Source organism: Oncorhynchus mykiss, chromosome 19 (assembly GCF_057628025.1).
Source record: "Oncorhynchus mykiss isolate SJ-2025 chromosome 19, ASM5762802v1, whole genome shotgun sequence".
NCBI lineage: Eukaryota > Metazoa > Chordata > Actinopteri > Salmoniformes > Salmonidae > Oncorhynchus > Oncorhynchus mykiss.
In genome coordinates, this window is record NC_143040.1 from 21,814,317 (window position 1) to 21,839,679 (window position 25,363).

General features: G+C 44.0%; 1 protein-coding gene across 1 annotated transcript in view; it reads right to left on the reverse strand.

Moving 5' to 3' along the window:
- The window catches only part of LOC110497392 (glycine receptor subunit alpha-3), a 117,208-nt gene extending 98,130 nt beyond the window's left edge, over nucleotides 1-19,078 (reverse strand). The window contains exon 1 of the mRNA XM_036954319.2: nucleotides 18,445-19,078. Within this exon, the coding sequence (XP_036810214.1) occupies nucleotides 18,445-18,515 (71 nt within the window). The 5' untranslated portion in view covers nucleotides 18,516-19,078. The remainder of the gene's footprint in view (nucleotides 1-18,444) is intronic.
- Nucleotides 19,079-25,363: the final 6,285 nt, after the last annotated feature.

A 25,363-nucleotide genomic window follows, 5' to 3' on the forward strand; every position in this document is an offset into this window, starting at 1 on the left:
TCCCCTACAATATTTCAACTGCAGTTTACTTAATACAGTATACTACAGTAAAGTCTACAAAAAGATGACAGTGAATACTACAGTAAAGTCAGCAAAAACACTACAGTGAATACTATCGTATTTATACCATAGTATACTATAGTATTTTTTTCCATGTGGGCTGGTAGCGATTTAAGGTCTTTCATCTCTGTCTTTGTTTACACCCTAGAGGGGGGAATTGACTTCAGCTGTGTGCTTTTGAGCGGATTTGAGCGCATTCCAACAAGTGCTAGACTATGATGACTTATAATAGTGTAGTTACAATACATCTATTAGGGCATGACTTTTTGTGTAGCTTATGCCAAATGATTTGCAAATGCTGTATTTTCAAGGGGTCATTACGAAACGATATCTATCACAAACCAACAAAGTGAAGAAGTAGAAGTTGTTATTTTTCATTCCTACTAGTCTGTAACATTACGTTCATATTGAAACGTAAACCCCATCACTGCGTAGCTCGAGGACCCCAAAGAGCAACAACTGCAGTATAATGCATTTATGTTGACAAAAACTCACAATAATGACTTGAGTCACCTTAATTTGTGCATGGAAATCTTTTGCGTCAATATCTCTCTCTGTGAGTTTATTTATTTTCAGAGTCAACCCACAAGATGAGCAGTTTGTCTCAGAAATGTCCCACAGCTACTGATTCATTTCTTTCGTAAACATAAAGCCACAAGAATACAAACCACCCCCCTAGTCTTATTGCCATAGCGATGCTCTAGTCTCTCTAGCCTAGTGATACACAGTCAAAAAAATGATTCCTTGTGAAGTCTAATTGCTACCAGGTATATTTAAAGCCTCCCTCCAGATCCTTGCTTCCTTCTCATCTGCCTGCATATGAAGCAGGCTCACACTAAACTCCTCTTGGCCTTTACCCACCTGGTTTTCAGTGCCTATCAAATGCACAGCGCGATTCACCATTACGATATATAACGCCAGTTTGACTGCCGCCTCAACCACCGAAGAAGAAGCCATTCAGATCTGCTCCAGCGGGGTATGTTACATATTATGGTGGGAAAAAGATTTGGGATTATGTGATAATTGTTTCTATATATCTAAGAAAAAAGCTTGCTGTTCATATCATTCAGCCGGCCAAAGAGATATCCAGTCTGAGAGACAAATAGTATTTGACGTCGTATTGTGGTCGTAAAATACTGCCTTCTCTTTCCCTTGGCTCCAGCCAGGCCTCTCCCTTGTCTGATTAGAATGACTAGTGACAAAACAGCGGGCCTTCGCTGGCGTTTCTCATCTTCTGCGACGTGTTCTCCTCTCCAGAGTGTCAGTTTGTACTCTTGTTCCCACAAGGACATTACAATGAGTGTCATGCCTGTCACACACACACGCACAAAGACACACATACAATAAGATGCACACACATGCTGAGTGGACACTAGGCTGACACTGGGCCAACCCTCCAACCCCTCAGCATGGACAGCGGTGCCCGCTGACCTCTTGACCATGCACCATTCCCCCTTGCCCCTTGTGTCACCCCTGCGTGTCACGGAGGGTTACGGACGAAGGGGATGACAACTCAAGGGAGGTGACACCGGAATGGCCTGCCTCACAAGAGAACGCGACAGGCTGCAGCCCAGCTGTTTGGGATTCGCTCAAATGGCAGAGTCACAGGCACAGCCATGGGTAAAGAGATGGCTGCGGAGTGGCACGACATGATTATTTTGGGCTAACCGCCTGGCCCTTTCGCTTGCTTGCTCACTCGCTCACTGACCCTACCTCCTCGGGTCATGCAGTTGTACGGAAGTAAGTAAAGAAGAAAAACTACCCAGGTTGGGTTAGATTCCATTGTTTTCTAGTATCTTTGTAGAACTCATATAACAAGCTGTCGGGAGAACTGCTTCAGTGTCCAGTTCACTCTATTTCTAATAGCTAAAGGGTGAAATAAAGGTCTGCTTGGGAATCTTTTGGCAGTGTGCCATATGACAAAGCCCAGTGTGTGTGTGTGTGTGTGTGCATGTATCTATGTGTGTGTGTTCAGTGCAGCCATGCCTGACCCTGACTTACTCTTGATGTGCTCACTCAGTTAACTCAGTAGGCCACTGAACACTGGGCTATACACTCTACCACTTGGTTATCTACAGAACACAGAGGGGTTGAATCACTGTCAACACAAAAACATATCCTCTGTCAAAAGAGGGGCTTTCTTCGACTTAATATTAACATTGTTCCTGTATTTGTCTCCACATTCTACACGGGTGAGTTGGGTTTAAATGAGCTAAGGCGTTATTAACCTCTTTATGTCAAAACCATCATGAATCCTGTTATCTTAAGAACATAATGTTTGTTGCATTAAAATAGTGTTTCATCATAATTCAAGAAGAAAACACTATTTTCATGCAATAAACATTATGTTCTTAAGATAATAGGATTCATATATATATAGATAATAGGATTTATAAATCCTATTATCTATATATACGTATATATATAACTTTTTCCATATTTTGTTATGTTTTACAGCCTTATTCTAAAATGGAATAATGACAAACCAAAAACAGGTTTTTAGAAACTGAAATATCAAATTTACATAAGTATTCAGACCATTTACTCAGTACTTTGTTGAAGCACCTTTGGCTGCGATTACAGCCTCAAGTCTTCTTGGGTTCGACGCTACATGTTTGGCACACCTGTATTTGGGGAGTTTCTTCCATTCTTCTCTGCAGATCCTCTCAAGCTCTGTCAGGTTGGATGGGGAGCTTCCCTCCACAGCTATTTTCAGGTCTCTCCAGAGAAGTTCGATCAGGTTCATGTCCGGGTTCTGGCTGGGCCACTCAAGAACATTCAGAGACTTGTCCCGAAGCTACTCCAGCATTTTCTTGGCTGAGTGCTTAGGGTCGTTGTCCAGGTGGAAGGTGAACCTTCGCCCCAGTTTGAGGTCCTGTGTGCTCTGAAGCAGGTTTTCATCAAGGATCTGTCTGTACTTTGCTCCGTTAATCTTTTCCTCGATCCTAACTAGTCTCCCATTCCCTGCAGTTGAAAAACATACCCACAGCAGGATGCTGCCACCACCATGCTTCACCGTAGAGATGGCGCCAGGTTCTTCCAGACGTGACCCTGACCAAGGCCCTTCTCCCCCGACTTCTCAGTGTGGCCAGGTGACCAGCTCTAGAGTCTTGGTGGTTCCAAACGTCTTACAGTTAAGAATGATGGAGGTCACTGTGTTCTTGGGGACCTTCAATGCTGCAGACATTTTTTGGTACACTTCCCCAGGTCTGAGTCTCAAAGCAATCCTGTCTCGGAGCTCGACGGACAATTATTTCGACCTCATGGCTTGGTTTTTGCTCTGACATGTACTGTCAACTGTGGGACTTTATATAGACAGGTGTGTGCCTTTCCAAATCATGTCCAATCAATTGAATGTACCACAGGTGGTCTCCAATCAAGTCGTAGAAACATCTCAAGGATGATCAATGGAAACAGGAAGCACCTTGAGCTCAATTTTGAGTCTCATAGAAAAGTGTTTGAATAATTATGTAAATAAGGTATTTCTGTATATGAAAAAAATATAAAAACCTGATTTTGCTTTGCCATTATGGGGAACTGTGTGTAGATTGGTGATTTCCCCCCCCCCCACCATTTTAGAATAAGGCTGTAAAGTAACAAAAAGTGGAAAAAGTCAAGGGGTCTGAATACTTTCCAAATGTACTGTGTGCGTGTGTGTGTGTGTGTGTGTGTGTGTGTGTGTGTGTGTGTGTGTGTATATATATATATATATATATATATATATATATATATATATATATATAATGTGTGTGTGTGTGTGTGCATGCATAGCATTAGCATTAAGCTAGTGCTGCCATGCAGTGAAATCAGGCCTGAATGTTTCTGCTCCAGATCCTCCATAGCTCTGAGATAACTTAAATAAACATAGTTTTAAGCAGCTTACTAGGCCAGCTAGCTGCTTCTGCTTTGCTCTGAAGATCTTCACCCAGCGAAAAGAGAAGGGAGAGAGGGAGAGAGAGGGAAGAGAAAGACAGAGAGAGGGGGGGGGGGGGGGCAGAGTGCCCATTCAGAGAGAGGGGGGAGAAAGACAGAGAGGGGGGGGGGACAGAGTGCCCATTCAGAGAGAGGGGGGAGAAAGAGAGAGAAAATACCTTCAAGAAATAAAAGAGTGTTGGGACAACGAGCGAAGCGTCCGGCAAACGTCATCAATAACTCAACGCTTCCCCTCCTTAATCTATCTGTTAAAATGCAAGCCAGTGACACAAGGCCGACGGCGGGGGGAAGAAGGAAGCGCATCGAGTTAAAGACTACCAGATTCTCCTCTCTCTCTTCGCAGAGAGAGTTCTTACCGAGAGTCAGCGAGCCAGCGGCGTCAAGCGTACGGCTTCTATGTGCTAATGTAGTCAATGGTAAAACATAATGGATGTGTCCCTAAGCAGGGCAAATCAGACACTGAAAAACATAGAATGGAATCGTCCCAAAGCACACATTCAAGTAGAGTTAGAATGGCAGAGCCACTGCTGGAGCATAGAAACTGTGAGTTTTCCCAAAGCACACCTGGAAGTATAGTTACAGTATAATGGAGCAGGGGAACTATGGCTGGGCCCTGGTCAAAATAAGTGCACTATATATAGGGAATAGACCAAAACTATAAATGAGCAGCTATCTGTGCCCCGGCGGGTAGTGTAGATGCCCGCCTCATGCCCCTTGCCCTGCACCCGGAACATTACGCTCCAGCGAGCAGCCAGTGAGTCGCCCTATCTGGAGAGAGAGGGCACAGATGTGGTTTCACATCTGCCCTAGCATCATGTAGAAGACATTTATATTGTCGTATTCACTCAAACATCAAGTACCATGCAGATGTATAGTTACTTAGCTATCTGTATATCTCAGAGTTAAAGCTCAAGTAGGAAGAGGGATATGTCCAATTGACTCAGACAGGCAGGCTCAAGGGAATGTACAGTAGCTAGCTGGTGTAGATATGCAACCATCTCATGTTAATACAGGCCAAGTCAGTGAAACGAGCCATCAAGCAGACAGCTCTTTTTCCTTTTATATTCAGAACCTTACATCACAGTCACATGTATCTCAAAGAAAGCCATCCAGCTGCATACCAGTACTTTAGATTAGAGTGGACACCAGCCAGACAATGTTAGAAGTGTTGTTAGTTCGATGCAGCAGGCGGATATCTACCAGAGCTTAGATCATAACCACACCTTCAAACCTCCTTAAAGCTTTATAACAGTGCTTAAGAAGAGCCGCTATCAGGCTTTGTGAGTGTTGGTAGTTCTAGCAGGCAGATATCTATCTTCCAGGGCTTATCTCATGGGACATGGTTGGTAGTTCTAGCAGGCAGATATCTATCTTCCAGAGTGTATCTCCTGGGACATGGTTGATAGTTCTAGCAGGCAGATATCTATCTTCCAGGGCTTATCTCCTGGGACATGGTTGATAGTTCTAGCAGGCAGATATCTATCTTCCAGGGCTTACCTCCTGGGACATGGTTGATAGTTCTAGCAGGCAGATATCTATCTTCCAGGGCTTACCTCCTGGGACATGGTTGATATTTCTAGCAGGCAGATATCTATCTTCCAGGGCTTATCTCCTGGGACATGGTTGATATTTCTAGCAGGCAGATATCTATCTTCCAGGGCTTATCTCCTGGGACATGGTTGATATTTCTAGCAGGCAGATATCTATCTTCCAGGGCTTATCTCCTGGGACATGGTTGATATTTCTAGCAGGCAGATATCTATCTTCCAGGGCTTACCTCCTGGGACATGGTTGATATTTCTAGCAGGGCAGATATCTATCTTCCAGGGCTTACCTCCTGGGACATGGTTGATATTTCTAGCAGGCAGATATCTATCTTCCAGGGCTTATCTCCTGGGACATGGTTGATATTTCTAGCAGGGCAGATATCTATCTTCCAGGGCTTATCTCCTGGGACATGGTTGATATTTCTAGCAGGGCAGATATCTATCTTCCAGGGCTTACCTCCTGGGACATGGTTGATATTTCTAGCAGGCAGATATCTATCTTCCAGGGCTTATCTCCTGGGACATGGTTGATATTTCTAGCAGGGCAGATATCTATCTTCCAGGGCTTACCTCCTGGGACATGGTTGATAGTTCTAGCAGGCAGATATCTATCTTCCAGGGCTTACCTCCTGGGACATGGTTGATATTTCTAGCAGGCAGATATCTATCTTCCAGGGCTTATCTCCTGGGACATGGTTGATATTTCTAGCAGGGCAGATATCTATCTTCCAGGGCTTACCTCCTGGGACATGGTTGATATTTCTAGCAGGGCAGATATCTATCTTCCAGGGCTTACCTCCTGGGACATGGTTGATATTTCTAGCAGGGCAGATATCTATCTTCCAGGGCTTACCTCCTGGGACATGGTTGATATTTCTAGCAGGCAGATATCTATCTTCCAGGGCTTACCTCCTGGGACATGGTTGATATTTCTAGCAGGCAGATATCTATCTTCCAGAGCTTATCTCCTGGGACCTCCATGTTAGAGCACAGTGACCATGTGAGCTGCTATGACATATTTTAAAACGGGTTGTTTGGATCCTGGAAGCCGATTGGATGATAGCAGGGAGTTATAGCACCACAATCCCCAAATTATCCAGGTAATGCCTGTTAACAGTTCCATTAGATTGATCAATGCGCATCCACTTTCCCACAGCCCCGGCAGTCAATTTATAAGCTTAATCTCCCGTGGAAAAAAGTGTCTAGACAATATTTCACCATGCTACCAGGCTAGCGTTTGGTTTGCAACAGTTGGGATTTGTCTAAACCTTGCTGTCTGCCACTGACCGGAAGAATGTTGCACTTTTTTATGATCTCCACTGTGCCATGCATATGAACGTGATGAGACTTATCTGATCCACGCCAATTCATTTATCAGGATCATTAATGGATATATGCAAAGAATTGGCAATGTAAACGAAGGTAAAACAAATGAAAGTGCACATAGTTGGCTGTAATTTCAGCTGCTTGGTGGGATTTAGTGGGCTAGCTAGCAAAGGAGAAGTAGCTAGCATGCATAGATAATGTGGTTGTTTAGCAACAAAACAGACGCGTAGCGCAACTATGGGGCAAAACAGATGGGTTGGTTTAGATTGTTTTATTTGATTTATTACATTTTTGCATTGTCTATATGCACACACACACATTATTTCTACACACTCACTGACACTCCAACACACACATAACATGCTCACACATTTATGCTGACTATATACACACACACACACACACACACGCACACACACACACACACACACACACACGCACACACACACACACACACTCACACACACACACACTCATATATCCTGATGCCTAGTCACCTTACCCCTACACATACAGTGGGGCAAAAAAGTATTTAGTCAGCCACCAATTGTGCAAGTTCTGCCACTTAAAAGGATGAGAGAGGCCTGTAATTTTCATCTTAGGTACACTTCAACTATGACAGACAAAATGAGAGAAAAAAATCCATAAAATCACATTGTAGGATTTTTAATGAATTTATTTGCAAATTATGGAAAATAATTATTTGGTCAATAACAAAAGTTTATCTCAATACTTTGTTATATACCCTTTGTTGGCAATGACAGAGGTCAAACATTTTCTGTAAGTCTTCACAAGGTTTTCACACACTGTTGCTGGTATTTTGGCCCATTCCTCCATGCAAATCTCCTCTACAGCAGTGATGTTTTGGGGCTGTTGCTGGGCAACACGGACTTTCAACTCCCTCCAAAGATTTCCTATGGGGTTGAGATCTGGAGACTGGCTAGGCCACTCCAGGACCTTGAAATGCTTCTTACGAAGCCACTCCTTCGTTGCCTGGGCGGTGTGTTTGGGATCATTGTCATGCTGAAAGACCCAGCCACGTTTAATCTTCAATGCCCTTGCTGATGGAAGGAGGTTTTCACTCAAAATCTCACGATACATGGCCCCATTCATTCTTTCCATTACACGGATGAGTCGTCCTGGTCCCTTTGCAGAAAAACAGCCCCAAAGCATGATGTTTCCACTCCCATGCTTCACAGCAGGTATGGTGTTTTTTGGATGCAACTCAGCATTCTTTGTCCTCCAAACACGACGAGTTGAGTTTTTACCAAAAAGTTATATTTTGGTTTCATCTGACCATATGACATTCTCCCAATCTTCTTCTGGATCATCCAAATGTCCTTTGACAGCTCTTTGGTCTTGGCCATAGTGGAGTTTGGAGTGTGACTGTTTGAGGTTGTGGACAGGTGTCTTTTATACTGATAACAAGTTCAAACAGGTGCCATTAATACAGGTAACGAGTGGAGGACAGAGGAGCCTCTTAAAGAAGAAGTTACAGGTCTGTGAGAGACAGAAATTTAGCTTGTTTGTAGGTGACAAAATACTAATTTTCCACCATAATTTGCAAATAAATTCATTAAAAATCCTACAATGTGATTTTCTGTTATTTTTCTTCTCATTTTGTCTGTCATAGTTGAAGTGTACCTATGATGAAAATTACAGGCCTCTCTCATCTTTTTAAGTGGGAGAACTTGCACAATTGGTGGCTGACTAAATACTTTTTTGCTCCACTGTATCTACCTCTATCACTCCAGCATCCCTGCACATTGTAAATATGGTATTGGAACCGACCCTGGACATAGCTTTTTACTTTCTCGTGTCCTTATGTCTTCTTATTATTTCTCGTGTGTTTTTGTTCTACCTTGTTCTTTTTAGTGCTACATTGATATTGATTATTGCATTGTTGGGTTTGGATTTTGCAATAAAGGCATTTCACTGTACTTGTGCATGTGACATTAAAAGTTGAAACATGTCAATTAAATTTTGTTCTCTGATGTTTATTGAAAACATAAATATATTTGCACAAAGAGCACTTGTTGTCTCTCAAAATACATCATTACAGTTGTTGGTTAGCTAGCCAGCAATTTTTGCGGGCATATTAGCATAGACGTGACATCTGTCAAAACAAGTCATGGTATCAAGAAAAATATAAAACTAGCTGAAACGAACCACCTATGATTCCACACATTGCAGTTTCTTGTCATTGTCTCTAGCTATCTGGCCATCCAGAATCACAACAACACACGGCCTTCTGCCCCATTGAAGCACACGCATCATTTTTGTGACGTTGTCAGCTAACCCTTCTATAGCTGCATGCCAGTGATTTGTTTAGCATCGCTACCCACTGTAAATAGAATGGATAGAATGAACACCCAGCCCATTTGGCGAGCAACTTCACAATCTCAGAACTAACCACTGACTATTTTGTATGGTGGAAAAAATAATTTACAAATTTACTCAATACAACAACATTTCTGAAAACATGTTGTTCATCTTTTTTTATATGTGGACAACCATTTTATAAAAGCAATAAGGCCCAAGAAACAAGGAATTACTCCCATCTAAGGGCTGTAACTCCCATCTAAGGGCTGTAACTCCCTCCTAAGGGCTGTAACTACCATCTAATGGCTGTAACTCCCATATAAGGGCTGTGACTACCATCTAAGGGCTGTAACTCCCATCTAAGAGCTGTAACTACCATCTAAGGGCTGTAACTCCCTCCTAAGGGCTGTAACTCCCATCTAAGGGCTGTAACTACCATCTAAGGGCTGTAACTCCCATATAAGGGCTGTGACTACCATCTAAGGGCTGTAACCCCCATCTAAGGGCTGTAACTACCATCTAAGGGCTGTAACTCCCATCTAAGGGCTGTAACTCCCATCTAAGGGCTGTAACTACCATCTAAGGGCTGTAACTCCCATCTAAGGGCTGTAACTCCCATCTAAGGGCTGTGACTACCATCTAAGGGATGTAACTACCATCTAAGGGCTGTAACTACCATCTAAGGGCTGTAACTACCATCTAAGGGCTGTAACTCCCATCTAAGAGCTGTAACTACCATCTTTTATAAAAGCAATAAGGCCCAAGAAACAAGGAATTACTCCCATCTAAGGGCTGTAACTCCCATCTAAGGGCTGTAACTACCATCTAAGGGCTGTAACTCCCATCTAAGGGCTGTAACTACCATCTAAGGGCTGTAACTACCATCTAAGGGCTGTAACTCCCATCTAAGGGCTGTAACTCCCATCTAAGTGCTGTGACTACCATCTAAGGGATGTCACTACCATCTAAGGGCTGTAACTACCATCTAAGGGCTGTAACTACCATCTAAGGGCTGTAACTCCCATCTAAGGGCTGTAACTACCATCTAAGGGCTGTAACTCCCATCTAAGAGCTGTAACTACCATATTTTATAAAAGCAATAAGGCCCAAGAAACAAGGAATTACTCCCATCTAAGGGCTGTAACTCCCATCTAAGGGCTGTAACTCCCTCCTAAGGGCTGTAACTACCATCAAAGGGCTGTAACTCTCATCTATGGGCTGTAACTCCCATCTAAGGGCTGTAACTCCCTCCTAAGGGCTGTAACTCCCATCTAAGGGCTGTAACTACCATCTAAGGGCTGTAACTACCATCTAAGGGCTGTAACTACCATCTAAGGGCTGTAACTACCATCTAAGGGCTGTAACTACCATCTAAGGGCTGTAACTCCCATCTAAGGGCTGTAACCCCCATCTAAGGGCTGTAACTCCCATCTAAGGGCTGTAACTACCATCTAAGGGCTGTAACTCCCATCTAAGGGCTGTAACTACCATCTAAGGGCTGTAACTCCCATCTAAGGGCTGTAACTCCCATCTAAGGGCTGTAACTACCATCTAAGGGCTGTAACTCCCATCTAAGGGATGTAACTACCATCTAAGGGCTGTAACTCCCTCCTAAGGGCTGTAACTCCCATCTATGGGCTGTAACTACCATCTAAGGGCTGTAACTACCTCCTAAGGGCTGTAACTCCCATCTATGGGCTGTAACTACCATCTAAGGGCTGTAACTCCCTCCTAAGGGCTGTAACTCCCATCTAAGGGCTGTAACTACCATCTAAGGGCTGTAACTCCCTCCTAAGGGCTGTAACTACCATCTAAGGGCTGTAACTACCATCTAAGGGCTGTGACTACCATCAAACGGCTGTAACTCCCATATAAGGGCTGTAACTACCATCTAAGGGCTGTGACTACCATCAAAGGGCTGTAACTCCCATCTAAGGGCTGTAACTACCATCTAAGGGCTGTGACTACCATCTAAGGGCTGTAACTACCATCTAATGGCTGTAACTCCCATCTAAGGGCTGTGACTACCATCAAAGGGCTGTAACTCCCATCTAAGGGCTGTAACTACCATCTAAGGGCTGTAACTCCCTCCTAAGGGCTGTAACTCCCATCTAAGGGCTGTAACTACCATCTAAGGGCTGTGACTACCATCTAATGGCTGTAACTCCCTCCTAAGGGCTGTAACTCCCATCTAAGGGCTGTAACTACCATCTAAGGGCTGTAACTCCCTCCTAAGGGCTGTAACTCCCATCTAAGGGCTGTAACTACCATCTAAGGGCTGTGACTCCCATCTATGGGCTTCGCCTCGGGAGTTATCGTATGACAATCCCCAGGTTCTCATGCCTTATTTCTTACTGGAGACCCTGTCAGGCCTGTCCAGCACCTTGTCACAGGCCACTCACTCAATCGCCCTGATACAGAGGGTTGAGTCACTCTGTGTGTGAGTGTGTGTATGTGTTTGTGTGTGTAAGACACAACCAGGGTTGTATGAGTCAGCAAGCCAGTGTGGCCACATTCATGACAACCAATAAAGTGTAGGGGCCAGAGAGACAGCAGGCACACACATGACCAACTCAGACACACACAATCGCACACGAGCGCACACCATTCAAAACCAATTTCAATCCTTAGTGCTCATCATTTTTCCCCAAAACATAGATTGCCTGTCACAACATCCAGCTTTTATTGTCACATCTTGTATTCTTCCACAATGGATTGATACACGCCTGTAAATACACTAGAGGAAAAAGCCTATTCGAATGACACCCTATTTGCTATATGGTGAACTACTTTTGACATAGGGCTCTGATCAAAAGTTGTTCACTATAGTGAAAAGGTTGCCATTTGGGATGTAGGCTAATACACTAAGGCTGTTTTTACAGAGACAGCCCAATTCTGATATTTTTTTTCCAGCTATTGGTCTTTCGACCAATCTCTTCCGATCTTTCCACATCAGATATTTTTCAGAGCTGATCGGATTGGTCAAAAAGACCAAATTAAATCAAATCACATTTTAACACGTGCTTCATAAACAACAGGTGTAGACTAACAGTGAAATGCTTACTTACGGGCCCGTCCTAACAATGCAGAGAAAGATTTAGAACATAATAGAACAAATAATAACACAAGGAATAAATACACAATGAGTAACGATAACTTGGCTATATATACGGGATACCAGTACCATGTTGACGGGTAGGGATACGAGGTAATTGAGATAGATATGTACAATTAGGTAGGGGTAAAGTGACTAGGCAACAGGATAGATAATAAGCAGTAGCAGCAGTGTATGTGATGAGTCAAAAAAGTTAGTCTAGGTAGCCGTTAACTATTTAACTATTTAGCAGTCTTGTGGCTTAGGGGTAGAAGCTGTTCACGGTTCTGTTGGTTCCTGACTTGGTGCATTGGTACCACTTGCAGTGCGGTTGCAGAGAGAACAGTCTATGACTTGGGTGGCTGGAGTCTTTGACAATTTTCAGGGCCTCCTTCTGACACCGCCTGGTATAGAGGTGATGGACGGCAGGGAGCTCGGCGGGCCCCCGTGTTGAGGGTCAGCGTGGCGGAGGTGTTTGCCTACTCTCAGCACCTGGGGACGGCCTGTCAGGAAGTCCAGGATCCAGTTGCAGGGGGAGGTGTCATTAGCTTAGTGATTGAACGGTGAGCTATAGCCAATGAACAGCCTTCTCACATAGGTTAATTTTGTCCAGGTGGGAGAGGGCAGTGTGGAGTGCAATAGAGATTGCGTCATCTGTAGATCTGTTGAGGCGGTATGCAAATTGGAGTGGATCCAGGGTATCTGGGACGATGGCGTTAATGTGAGCCATGACCAGGCGTTTAAAGCATTTCATGGCTGCAGATGTGAGTGCTACGGGGCGATAGTCTGCTATGGTGGTCTGCTTGAAACATGCAGGTATCACAGACTGGGTCAGGGAGAGGTTGAAAATATCAGTGAAGACACTTGCTAGCTGGTCAGCGATAAGTGAAGAAAAGGCCAGAATTGTGCTGCCTGTGTAAACGTAGCCAAAGAGATTCCAGATAATTGACACCAATTCCAGAGTCCCCAAGGGTTTCTCTGGCATTTACACTTCGAATTGTACACCAAATAGGGGTCAAATGGTTAAAGGTATCTTCCAGCCAACAACACATTACTGTACAGTATTACAATTGGTCAAAGCTCTGTTAGAAGAGATCCTCCAATACATTATGTTCTTATCAGCTGGAGGATGGGAAATGTACTCTCAAACAAACATTGAGACACAGAGGAGTGGGAGGGATTGCTATATTATACTGTTTTAATTGCTAAAATCATCAGTCCTTGTTTAATGTGAGTCCTCAATCCGTGAAGATGTCAGATAAACAATAACCACCCCCACATCCTATAAAGCAGATAATACCACAGTCAGTCAGTCAGTTCATCCATCTATCCATCCATCCATCCATCCATCCACATGTTCAATATCATCAACCTAGCAGATCTGATTAACAAAATAAACTTTAAAGTCACTGAAGGGAAGATCACTATAATGACCTGAATGCTGAGAATTACAGATGAGCGAGAGCGAAAGACAGAGACAGAGAGAGACAGTGAGAGAGAGAGAGAGAGAGACAGAGACAGAGACAGAGACAGGGAGATAGAGAGAGAGAGAGAGAGAGAGAGAGAGAGAGAGAGAGAGAGAGAGAGAGAGATGAGAGAGAGAGACAGAGAGAGAGAGAGAGAGAGAGAGATGAGAGAGAGAGAGAGAGGGACAGAGACAGAGAGAGAGACAGTGAGAGAGAGAGAGAGACAGAGACAGAGACAGGGAGAGAGATAGACAGAGAGAGACAGTGAGAGAGAGAGAGAGACAGATACAGAGACAGGGAGAGAGAGAGAGAGAGAGAGAGAGAGAGAGAGAGAGAGAGAGACAGAGAGAGAGAGAGAGATAGACAGAGAGAGAGAGAGAGAGAGTTCCGCACTACAGAAACCTGACTTCTCAAAACACCCCCACCACTAACAGCAGCACATCTCCCTCTCGACACAGGACCTTAACTGTCTGTGCTGAATAGTACAAGGAGAGAGATGAAGTTGAGTGACAGCAGTCAAGAAGGTGCTTCTTAGTGACCTCAGTATGTTTGGCTGAGCATGGTGTTCGTTTGCACTACCATAGCTGGGATTTGGTTTGATTTCCTGCATGGGACACTAAACATAATTACATGTTCAACTGTTAATCACTTTTGCGCAACAACGTCTGCTAAACGACCATATTATATGATATTATCAGATTACAGATTGAACTGCCTCTAGTGTGCTCTCCCTACGATGTCTGATTCCTGCATTGGACACATGTATAAATATTACTAGGTGTTGAACTGTAAATCGTTTAGGATGAATGAGCATATCATCATTACCATATATGACAGTTTAAATAGGTTTCCTCCAGCGTGCTCTCTCTGCGTGGTGTGGCCCGCCTGTGCGTGTCGCCTGCTGGTTGGCACGGTAATGCTCGGTGGGGCGTAGGAACACTCGCTGTTTACCTCGAAGATCATTTAGTAATCCCCACAGGGCAGGCACGTACAGAACGGCAGTGCACGTAAAACAGCGCATGTTAAACTAAACCCAGGGGGATGGATTGGAGGACACTATCAAACGTGTGTGTGTGTGTGTGTGTGTGTGTGTGTGTGTGTGTGTGTGTGTGTGTGTGTGTGTGTGTGTGTGTGTGTGTGTGTGTGTGTGTGTGTGTGTGCGTGCGTGCGTGCGTGCGTGCGTGCGTGCGTGTGTGTGTGTTTGTCCCAGTGAGGGCGGATAGACACACAGTAGATGCACACACCACATGGGTTCTGGTGACATTCATGTCAGATTGTCCGACAGAGGATTTGGAGATTTAGACTCTTTGTTCTATGTTAATGACTCACGAGGCTGGGCTGAAGAAGCCTAGCTGTTTGCGTTTATCAGTGATTTAGACTCTTTGTTCTAAGTTAATGACTCACTGGGTTGGGCTGAAAAAGCCTATCAGTGTTTATCAGTGTTCCCCAAACCTCTCCTCGAGAACACACAGCCATGTAGCTGTACTTATTTGATGTGCTTCAGCACTGGTAGCACTTGATTAGTTGAATAAGGTTCCAGTTGTGGAATAAATCAAATAAGTGGAACGGGCTGGGAGTAGGCTGACTCCAGGAGAGGTTTGGGAAAACCTGGTGTACATGAGTTACTCGCCAAAATATAGTGACTGCCTGCCTAAACGTCCGCAGGGGGACACGAATGAGTCCAAGCATGAAATCTATAGTGAAATATTAAAAGCTCTGCTTTCTAAAAATCCAACTCCCAAAACTCCAGTCTGCCTGTAACATCCTCTCCCTTAGACTGCCATTTTGTAAGCAGTCCAGCAACGACATGGATTCAAAAAAACAGATCCTATAAAGAGCCCAAATGGAGGTCATTCAATTTTGAGAAGCAGGACAAAAGTTTTACAAGGCGAACTTCCAGCAGAGCAGAATGATATGTGAGATGCTTTCCAAACATCCCTTTCTTGTCGAGTTGTCAGGAATCCTGCGAAAGTACAAGAGTGTATATAGCCTCGTTGTTATTTTATTGTGTTACTTACATTTTTTTAAACTTTTGTTTATTTAGTATATATTTTCTTCAACTCTCTTTTCTTCAAACTGAATTGTTGGTTAAGGGCTTGTAAGTGAGCATTTCACAGTAAGGTCCACACCTGTTGTATTTGGCGCATGTGACAAATACAATTTTATTTTATTTTATTTGAGTGCTAAAAATGGAATCGACTACTTCTCCTGGCAGTGCTGCCCGCCAGGTCACCTCTCTCTCCTCTCCCAACCCTGGTATGACAGAGAGCTTTATAGTGGAATACTGCCTCTAAAATGGTGCCTACCAGGGCTTACCCCTACCCTCTTCACCATGCCCCTTGCCACCAAGTCTAAAACCCTGTCTGATGCCGCTTCAATGGTTTCTGACCGTTTGCTCATGTTGCTCCACATTGCCATAGTACAGGACAAGGGCCTGCTCTAGAGGAAAGCTAGCACCCCTCGCGGACCACAATGCCCGGCACAGTGCAAGCTTTGCAAACAGTGGGCTAGGTACCCAAGTGAAATGTCTCCCTTGATGAAGATCTATCTGGCCAGAAAAACATAGACAGACTTTCCCATAAATGTTTCATTTGCAAGTACATAGCTTGCCCTACACAGTGTGCAAAGAGTCCCTTTCGCCATTCAAGTGAAGTGACAAACCCACCGGGGAAAGTAAAGTGCTCCAACATGGAATGGCTGCTATGCAGGCCTATAGTAATGAAGATGAGGGAGAACAGTGTTTGAAGCCAAATGGCACCCTATTCCCTAAATAGTGCACTACTTTTGACCAGGGCCGAAAAGTAGTGTACAATGTAAGGAATAGGGTGCCATCTGAGACTCAGATCATATGTGTAATTAGAATCCCGAGGATATATAGGTCAGAAGCATATTCTTGGTTGAGGGGTCTAGGCTTTAAACACTATAAACCCTATAGAAAACCCTCCAGTCACCTTGGACTCTGAGCTGACACTAAACCAATACACATTGCAGTGTGTGCCAGTCAGGGACGTGGCAACAGGCATGGCCTGCATCCCAAATGGTAACTGATAGCCTAAATAGTGTACCACTTTTGACCGCTTACGGTGCCGTTCGGGACACAGCCATGATATCAATAATTCAATACAGGGGGATGCCAGCGGAGGACCATTACTATCACAGACACATCACACGAGAATAATGCGTTGTGCCGTTAAATAATGGAGGATGATCGACGATGCATGCACGGGGCCTTTGAATGAGAAGACTTGTGTTGGTGGCGGTGATGCACGGCTTGAGTTGGGACTAGACTTTGCAGCAATTGCATTACCTCTGTGGCGTTGTACTGTGCTTAGTTGAGAAGGACTCAGGGAAGGAATGAGAGCCGGAGAGAGTACTGAAGTGGGAAGAGAGTATTGATGTGGGCGGGCTAGAGATATCCTTAGAGAGAGAGAGTAGCTATTGAAAGGGGAGTCCAGCCCGCTTACCACGAATAGCGATGAATGGCCCCGACGGTTTGCTCTGTAGCATAGCTGCTTGTCAAGCCTGACATAATGTCAATTAACATGGCCCTATGACGTGGGTAGACTGTCAAACGTGTTACACATGAACCAAACTGACATCTGAACACTGCACTTGGCTTGAGCAAACATATGTGGATCAGACATGTGTAACCTGCTCTCTAGATGGTAAGTAGACTTGGGTATGTGCTTGAGTTGTATCAACATGAAAAAGGCTTTTGTTGTATCTATCAATGTTTCATATCATGTTTCGTGGACACACATGTATGTATCAGAGAGAGAGAGAGAGAGAGAGAGAGAGAGAGAGAGAGAGAGAGAGAGAGAGATATTAAAGCCTTAATATTTGACCAAATCCAACACACCAGCCTCTCCAGCATGTTGTATTACATAACATTGTGGCTGGCTGGGACCATAATTGCACTATAAAGATTGTTTCTATGTGAGAAAGCTTATGTTATAACTTGATCTACAAATACCTTCACTTTCACATCCAATAGCCCTTAGTGTTTAAGCATTAATAACTGTCAATCATATAAGGTGTTACATATATATATATAATTCTGCTCATTCGGATTGCATGCAAATATACAATTTATTTTGATAATTCAAGCGGCTTTTTCTTTGATCTCGGCCCAGAAATTCCATGAGATTTCTCGATTACGGCACCTGTTACTGAGAGAGAGAAGAGAAATCCTTGTCAGGATCAGATCAGCACACTGAGCATAACGATCGAATTCCTGGGAAACGGGGATTTGAGAAATACGCAGGCAGTTTACAGGGTCTACATTTAATACAGACAGAAATTGAATTCACTTATCACGAATACTAAACGGCGCGTGCATCATGATCGTACCGTTTCTGACTGATTTGTTGAGCAATGGGCAAAATCCCTCGTGGAAGGATCACCACATGTATGTTTGTCGAGATAAAACATCATGAATAGATGACTCTCTTAGAGGCTTTTGTACTTGATATGATTATTATATATATGTGCCTGTAGCCCAATCCCAGAATGTGAGAGGAAAATCCACTCCGTATTGAACGCTTCCAGTGTTTTAGGGTCATTTAGCCTATTTGCGAACCACTCAAATCATTGGCGCCCTCAAAGCACCTAACATTAATCAAACAGTTCGGGAACTTCAACAATCAGTGTGAGTAAATCAGGCCGCGTAATGTTGGCTGCTGCCGAACTCCCTTACCTTAGCAACACAGCTATTTCCCACGCGAAGAATCCCCATACAGCTACAAAGTGCAGCCTTTTCCGCGTCATCTCAAGATTTGAGTTGCATATACATGTACCCGGGAACGCCTCAACTGCCTCTGTTCGCCACTTAGGGTAAGACTCTTGACTTTCAGCACCGTGGACAGTGCTCCAACTGATGTCGACACAATCCAACACGCGGCAGGCTCGTGGCGCACGGTGAACGCAAACGCATAACAGTTTCGGAATCCCACATAATACTAATCTACTTCACTACTCATAACTGGACAGGTTTTTACCGACCTAGCAACGACACCAACAAGAGAGCATAGTATATTCTGAAATACGACTCTAAAGTAGGAATACCAGTAATTTGGGGTAGCGCTCGGAGGCTGAACAGATTCTTGACACATTCACAACATCTCAGCGGTCTTGAAGAGCGGGGGCATAGAGAGCCCGCCCCAGACGCGCGCGGCACCGGTGACTGACAGCGCATTATTCCACTCGCTCCTATAAATGTTCCAGCAGAGCCACGCTAAAGCTTCAATTAGACAGGCACCGATGTGGAACGTAATTACTGCATGAGCATCCCCCATCTCTCTCTCTCTCGCTCTGTTTCATTGACATATTACAGCACGAATTTGTTGTCATTTATTAGATGTTACTTGTCGAGTAGCTGTCCAGATCAGCCTCATGTGTAAGCTATAGCAGCCATAGCTTACACATTTGTTTAACATTTTTATTTAACCTTTATTTAACCAGGTAGGCTAGTTGAGAACAAGTTCTCATTTGCAACTGCGACCTGGGCAAGATAAAGCATAGCAATTCGACACATACAACAACACAGAGTTACACATGGAATACAATACAATACAGTAGAACAAAAGAAAACAAAAAGTATATATACAGTGAGTGCAAATGAGGTAAGATAAGGGAGTTAAGGCAATAAATAGGCCATGGTGTCTAAGTAATTACAATATAGCAATAAACACTGGAATGGTAGATGTGCAGAAGATGAATGTGCAAGTAGAGATACTGGGGTGCAAAGGAGCAGGTGGCAATGTAATTACAATATAGCAATTAAACACTGGAATGGTAGATGTGCAGAAGATGAATGTGCAAGTAGAGATACTGGGGTGCAAAGGAGCAAAATAAATAAATAAATTCTGTATGGGGATGAGGTAGGTAGATAGATGGGCTGTTTACAGATGGGCTATGTACAGGTGCAGTGATCTGTGAGCTGCTCTGACAGCTGGTGCTTAAAGCTAGTGAGGGAGATATGAGTCTCCAGCTTCAGAGATTTTTGCAGTTCGTTCCAGTCATTGGCAGCAGAGAACTGGAAGGAAAGACGACCAAAGGAGGAATTGGCTTTGGGGGTGACCAGTGAGATATACCTGCTGGAGCGCGTGCCACGAGTGGGTGCTGCTATGGTGACCAGAGAGCTGAGATAAGGTGGGGCTTTACCTAGCAGAGACTTGTAGATAACCTGTAGCCAGTGGGTTTGGCAACGCGTATGAAGCGAGGGCCAACCAACGAGAGCGTAAAGGTCGCAATGGTGGGTAGTGTATGGGGCTTTGGTGACAAAATGGATGGCACTGTGATAGACTGCATCCAGTTTGTTGAGTAGAGTGTTGGAGGCTATTTTATAGATGACATCACCAAAGTCAAGGATCGGTAGGATGGTCGGTTTTACAAGGGTATGTTGGCAGCATGAGTGAAGGATGCTTTGTTGCGATATAGGAAGCCAATTCTAGATTTGATTTTGGATTGGAGATGCTTAATGTGAGTCTGGAAGGAGAATTTACAGTCTAACCAGACACCTAGGTATTTGTAGTTGTCCACGTATTCTAAGTCAGAGCCGTCCAGAGTAATGATGCTGGACAGGCGAGCAGCTGCGGGCAGTGATCGGTTGAAAAGCATGCATTTAGTTTCCCCTGCGTTTAAGAGCAGTTGGAAGCCACGGAAGGAGAGTTGTATGGCATTGACGCTCGTCTGGAGATTAGTTAACACAGTGTCCAAAAAGGGACCAGAAGAATACAGAATGGTGTCGTCTGCGTAGAGGTGTACCAGAGAATCACCAGCAGCAAGAGCAACATCATTGATGTATACAGAGAAGAGAGTCGGCCCGATGATTGAACCCTGTGGCACCCCCATAGAGACAGCCAGAGGTCCGGACAACAGGCCCTCCGATTTGACACACTGGACTCTATCAGAGAAGTAGTTGGTAAACCTGGCGAGGCAATCATTTGAGAAACCAAGGCTGTCGAGTCTGCCAATAAGAATGTGGAGATTGACAGAGTCGAAAGCCTTGGCCAGGTCGATGAATATGGCTGCACAGTAATGTCTCTTATCGATGGCAGTTATGATGTCGTTTAGGACCTTGAGTGTGGCTAAGGTGCACCCATTACCAGCTCTGAAACCAGATTGCATAGCGGAGAAGGTACGGTGGGATTCGGTAATCGGTAATCTGTTTGTTATCTTGGCTTTCGAAGACCTTAGAGACAGGGTAGGATAGATATAGGTCTGTAGCAGTTTGGGTCTAGAGTGTCACCCCCTTTGAAGAGGGGGATGACCGCGGCAGCTTTCCAATCTTTGGGAATCTCAGACTATACGAAAGAGAGGTTGAACAGGCTGGTAATAGGAGTTGCAACAATTTCGGCAGATCATTTTTAGAAAAAGGGTCCAGATTGTCTAGCCCGGGTGATTTGTAGGGGTCCAAATTTTGCAGCTCTTTCAGAACATCAGCTATATGGATTTGGGTAAAATAGAAATGGTGAGGGCTTTAGTGGGTTGCTGTGGAGGGTGCCGGGCAGTTGACCAGGGTAGGGGTAGCCAGGTGGAAAGCATGGCCAGCCGTAGAGAAATGCTTATTGAAATTCTCAATTATAGTGGATTTATCTGTGTTGACAGTGTATCCTAGCCTCAGAGCAGTGGGCAGCTGGGAGGAGGTGCTCTTATTCTCCATGGACTTTACAGTGTCCCAGAACTTTTTTGAGTTAGAAAAGTTACATATCACGGGGGCTATTCGATGCTAATGCAGAACGCCACAGGATGTTTTTGTGCTGGTCAAGGGCAGACAGGTCTGGAGTGAACCAAGGACCATATCTATTCCTAGTTAAAAAAAAAATTTAATGGGGCATGCTTATTTAAGATGGTGAGGAAGGCACTTTTAAAGAATAGCCAGGCATCATCTACTGACGGGATGAGGTCAATGTCATTCCAGGATACCCCGGCCAGGTCGATTAGAAAGGCCTGCTCGCAGAAGTGTTTTAAGGAGCGTTTGACAGTGACGAGTGGAGGCCGTTTGACCGCTGACCCATTACGGATGCAGGCAATGAGGCAGTTATCGCTGAGATCTTGATTGAAAACAGCAGAGGTGTATTTGGAGGGTGAGTTAGTTAGGATGACATCTATGAGGGTGCCCGTGTTTATTTGGAGTTGTACCTGGTAGGTTCATTGATAATTTGTGTGAGATTGAGGGCATCAAGCTTGGATTGTAGGATGGCCGGGGTGTTAAGCATGTCCCAGTTTAGGTCACCTAGTAGCACGAGCTCAGAAGATAGATGGGGGGCAATCAATTCACATATGGTATCGAGGGCACAGCTGGGGGCAGAGGGAGGTCTATAGCAAGCGGCAACAGTGAGAGACTTGTTTCTGGAAAGGTGCATTTTTAGAAGTAGAAGCTCAAATTGTTTGGGTACAGACTTGGATAGTAATACCGAACTCTGCAGGCTATCTTTGCAGTAGATTGCAACACTGCCCCCTTTGGCAGTTCTATCTTGACGGAAAATGTTATAGTTAGCGATGGAGATTTCAAGGTTTTTGGTGGTTTTCCTAAGCCAGGATTCAGACACAGCTAAGACATCCGGGTTGGCAGAGTGTGCCAAAGCAGTGAGTAAAACACATTTAGGGAGGAGGCTTCTAATGTTAACATGCATGAAACCAAGGCTTTTACAGTTACAGAAGTCAACAAATAAGAGCACCTGGGGAGTAGGAGTGGTGCTAGGCACTGCAGGTCCTGGATTAACCTCTACCTCACCAGAGGAACAGAGGAGAAGTAGGATAAGGGTACGGCTAAAGGCTATAAGAACTGGCCGTCTAGCACGTTCGGAACAGAGAGTAAAGGGAGCAGGTTTCTGGGCACGATAGCATAGATTCAAGGCATAGTGTACAGACAAAGGTATGGTAGGATGTGAGTACATTGGAGGTAAACCTAGGTATTGAGTAATGAAGAGAGAGATATAGTCTCTAGAGACGTTTAAACTAGGTGATGTCATCGCATATGTAGGAGGTGGAACAACATGGTTGGTTAAGGCATATTGAGCAGGGCTAGAGGCTCTACAGTGAAATAAGACAGGAATCACTAACCAGGACAGTAATGGACGAGGCATATTGATATTAGAGAGAGGCATGTGTAGCCCAGTGAACATATGGGTCCAGTGAGTGGTTGGGCTGTCTGGGGAAACACGTGACTATTTACTATTTTACACAGAATATTAAAAAACAACAAGATTGAATGTTATTCATGATTGATTTCAAGTATCATTATCCACTACTATGACTATGAGCAAAAGCAGTCCGGAAAGCTTAATAAATAAATAAATAGTCCATTCATGGATTTTAGAACATGGACAATTAGGACAGAGTTACTGCCAGGGAATGTGACCTTTCAACCAAAGCTTACCTTCATATGAGTAATATGTCCGTTCATGTATACAATATTGAGAACATCCGTATGCATATGATATTATGGGTAAGGACAAGTCGGATCTGCACGCACACACACGGGATGACGAGTAAGATCGTGAGTAAAAAAGGGGGTGTATGATGCCAGGCTGATGGGGACTGGCAGTGTGGTGCCATGGGCAGGGTGTCCAGCACAGCTGGGTGGAGGTGGTTGCATCTGTGTGTGCTGTACTATAGACACACACACATTCACAACCAAATGTCCTGTGCCATGTTTTTGTCAAACCGATCTGGATTCAGATGATAAGCAGGCATAGGGCAGCAGGCATGCACTCCTAGTTTAGCCTGCCAAACAGAGCACTCATGCAGTCAGACTATTTGGCCTGTCCCTGTCAGTTTGACAGGCTTTACTGATGCTATCAGAAATCCAGTCTCTACACATGTGAAAATTGCTGTTGAACTCGGTCGAACCCTGATGTCCATAGAATGGTCTGTAATGATTTATTGATGTTGCCAAGGTGATGGGGGGATGGTGTTGAAGTGTAGTGCGGTCTAGTGCTGGTTCCTCAACAGCTGTGATGACTACACCACAGGCCAGGACAGGTCTGTAATGCCTTTGGGCTGCTAGTGATAGCTTGCTGAAGGTGTGAGGAGCACAGCCCTCTCCAATGTCACTGTGATGATGGTGTGAGAGGGAGGTGTGTGTATTTAAGAGAGAAAGAGAAAGGAGGATTGTCCTGTTAAATTATACGCTGTCAAAATATTCTCAAAACACTATGATTGTGTAATGAAACCATGAAAGGTAGTGTACCTAGCCTGAGATCTGGTGTTTGGAGGGTGTTTGAATACAAACCGAATGCAAGTGTTATGATACACAGAAAGTGGTTTAAAACAGTTGAAGTACTCTGAAACATCCAAAGTGCTTCTTAAATCTGAATATTGGTGTTTTTAAGAGAATGTCATGAAAATGCTTTTTGGGGTTTCAGTGCATGTAAAAGGCAGCATCAAAACACTAAACAATATTTTGCAGACTGTGCCTCTCATACAATCAAATGGTAAATAAATGAAAATGGTTTATAGCCTAAATATTGATTGATGATGAGGGAATATGGGTTTTTTGTTGTTGTTGTCAAATTACACCTTAATTTTTTCAATGCTTTGTTTAGACAGATTATTAACAGGAGACAGAGAAGGTGTGACAGTGGGCCAGGCGGAAGCAGCAATTGAACCCCCGACTTCTGGGGTAGTAAGATTGGAAGATTTAATTGGAATTTAATTGGCATTTTATACACTCAACCACACAGCCACACTGTAAAAAAAAAGTATGATTTGACAAAAAAAATGAATGCCAGTCGTTTCAATGATTTGTTCATTTCATTTTACCCCAACATTTTATAATAAACACATTATGTTGCTCAAAAGATGGAGAAAATTGAGTGATTAAACTCATTGGAAGTCTGGTTTAAATCCCTTTGCACTTCTTATCTTGACATGTGGCTCTGTTCCCAGAGGACTGTGGGTAATTCAAACATTTTAGACCTAGCCATTATTTTACACAATGTTGTATGCATGCTTGAAGAAAGAAAAGTACCATCTATATTACTATTAGGTTGTTCTGCCACGAGGTGTAGTCTAATGTATTATGATGAAAGGACATCAAAACCATCTGGCAAAATCACATTGAATGATGAGATGAGCCATTCCCACGTTTCCCACTTGTAATAGCAGAGGCAAATACAGTATCCTGCCCTGTTTACCGTAAAATCTCTACCCACTGCTGGTGGTTTGAGTACTGTGATGAACACTGCCTGCCAAAATGGGTTAAACTGGCAAATGATCACATACATAAACATTAAAATACTTCAGAAGGTATCTAATTATGCACTAGACTCGAAACAGCGTCATAGTGTTTAGAGGGTATAGAGCGGAAACAACACCTAAAGAGAAGGTACTAAGGTTCTGCACTAAACAGATCTCGAAACACGTCATAGTGTTTAGAGGGTATAGAGCGGAAACAACACCTAAAGAGAAGGTACTAAGGTTCTGCACTTAACAGATCTCGAAACAGATCTTTTCAGCCTTTTCTGTTAGTGCTCCCGGCCCTTGGCAAAGGTGTTGCACAACACGCAATTAGGTGGTGTTACAACACGCCATGTAATGTTTCAGAACATCTCAGGGCCATGTTTCAATACTGCAGCAAAGTTAAGGTTTTGTCTCCTTCACGTTGGTGG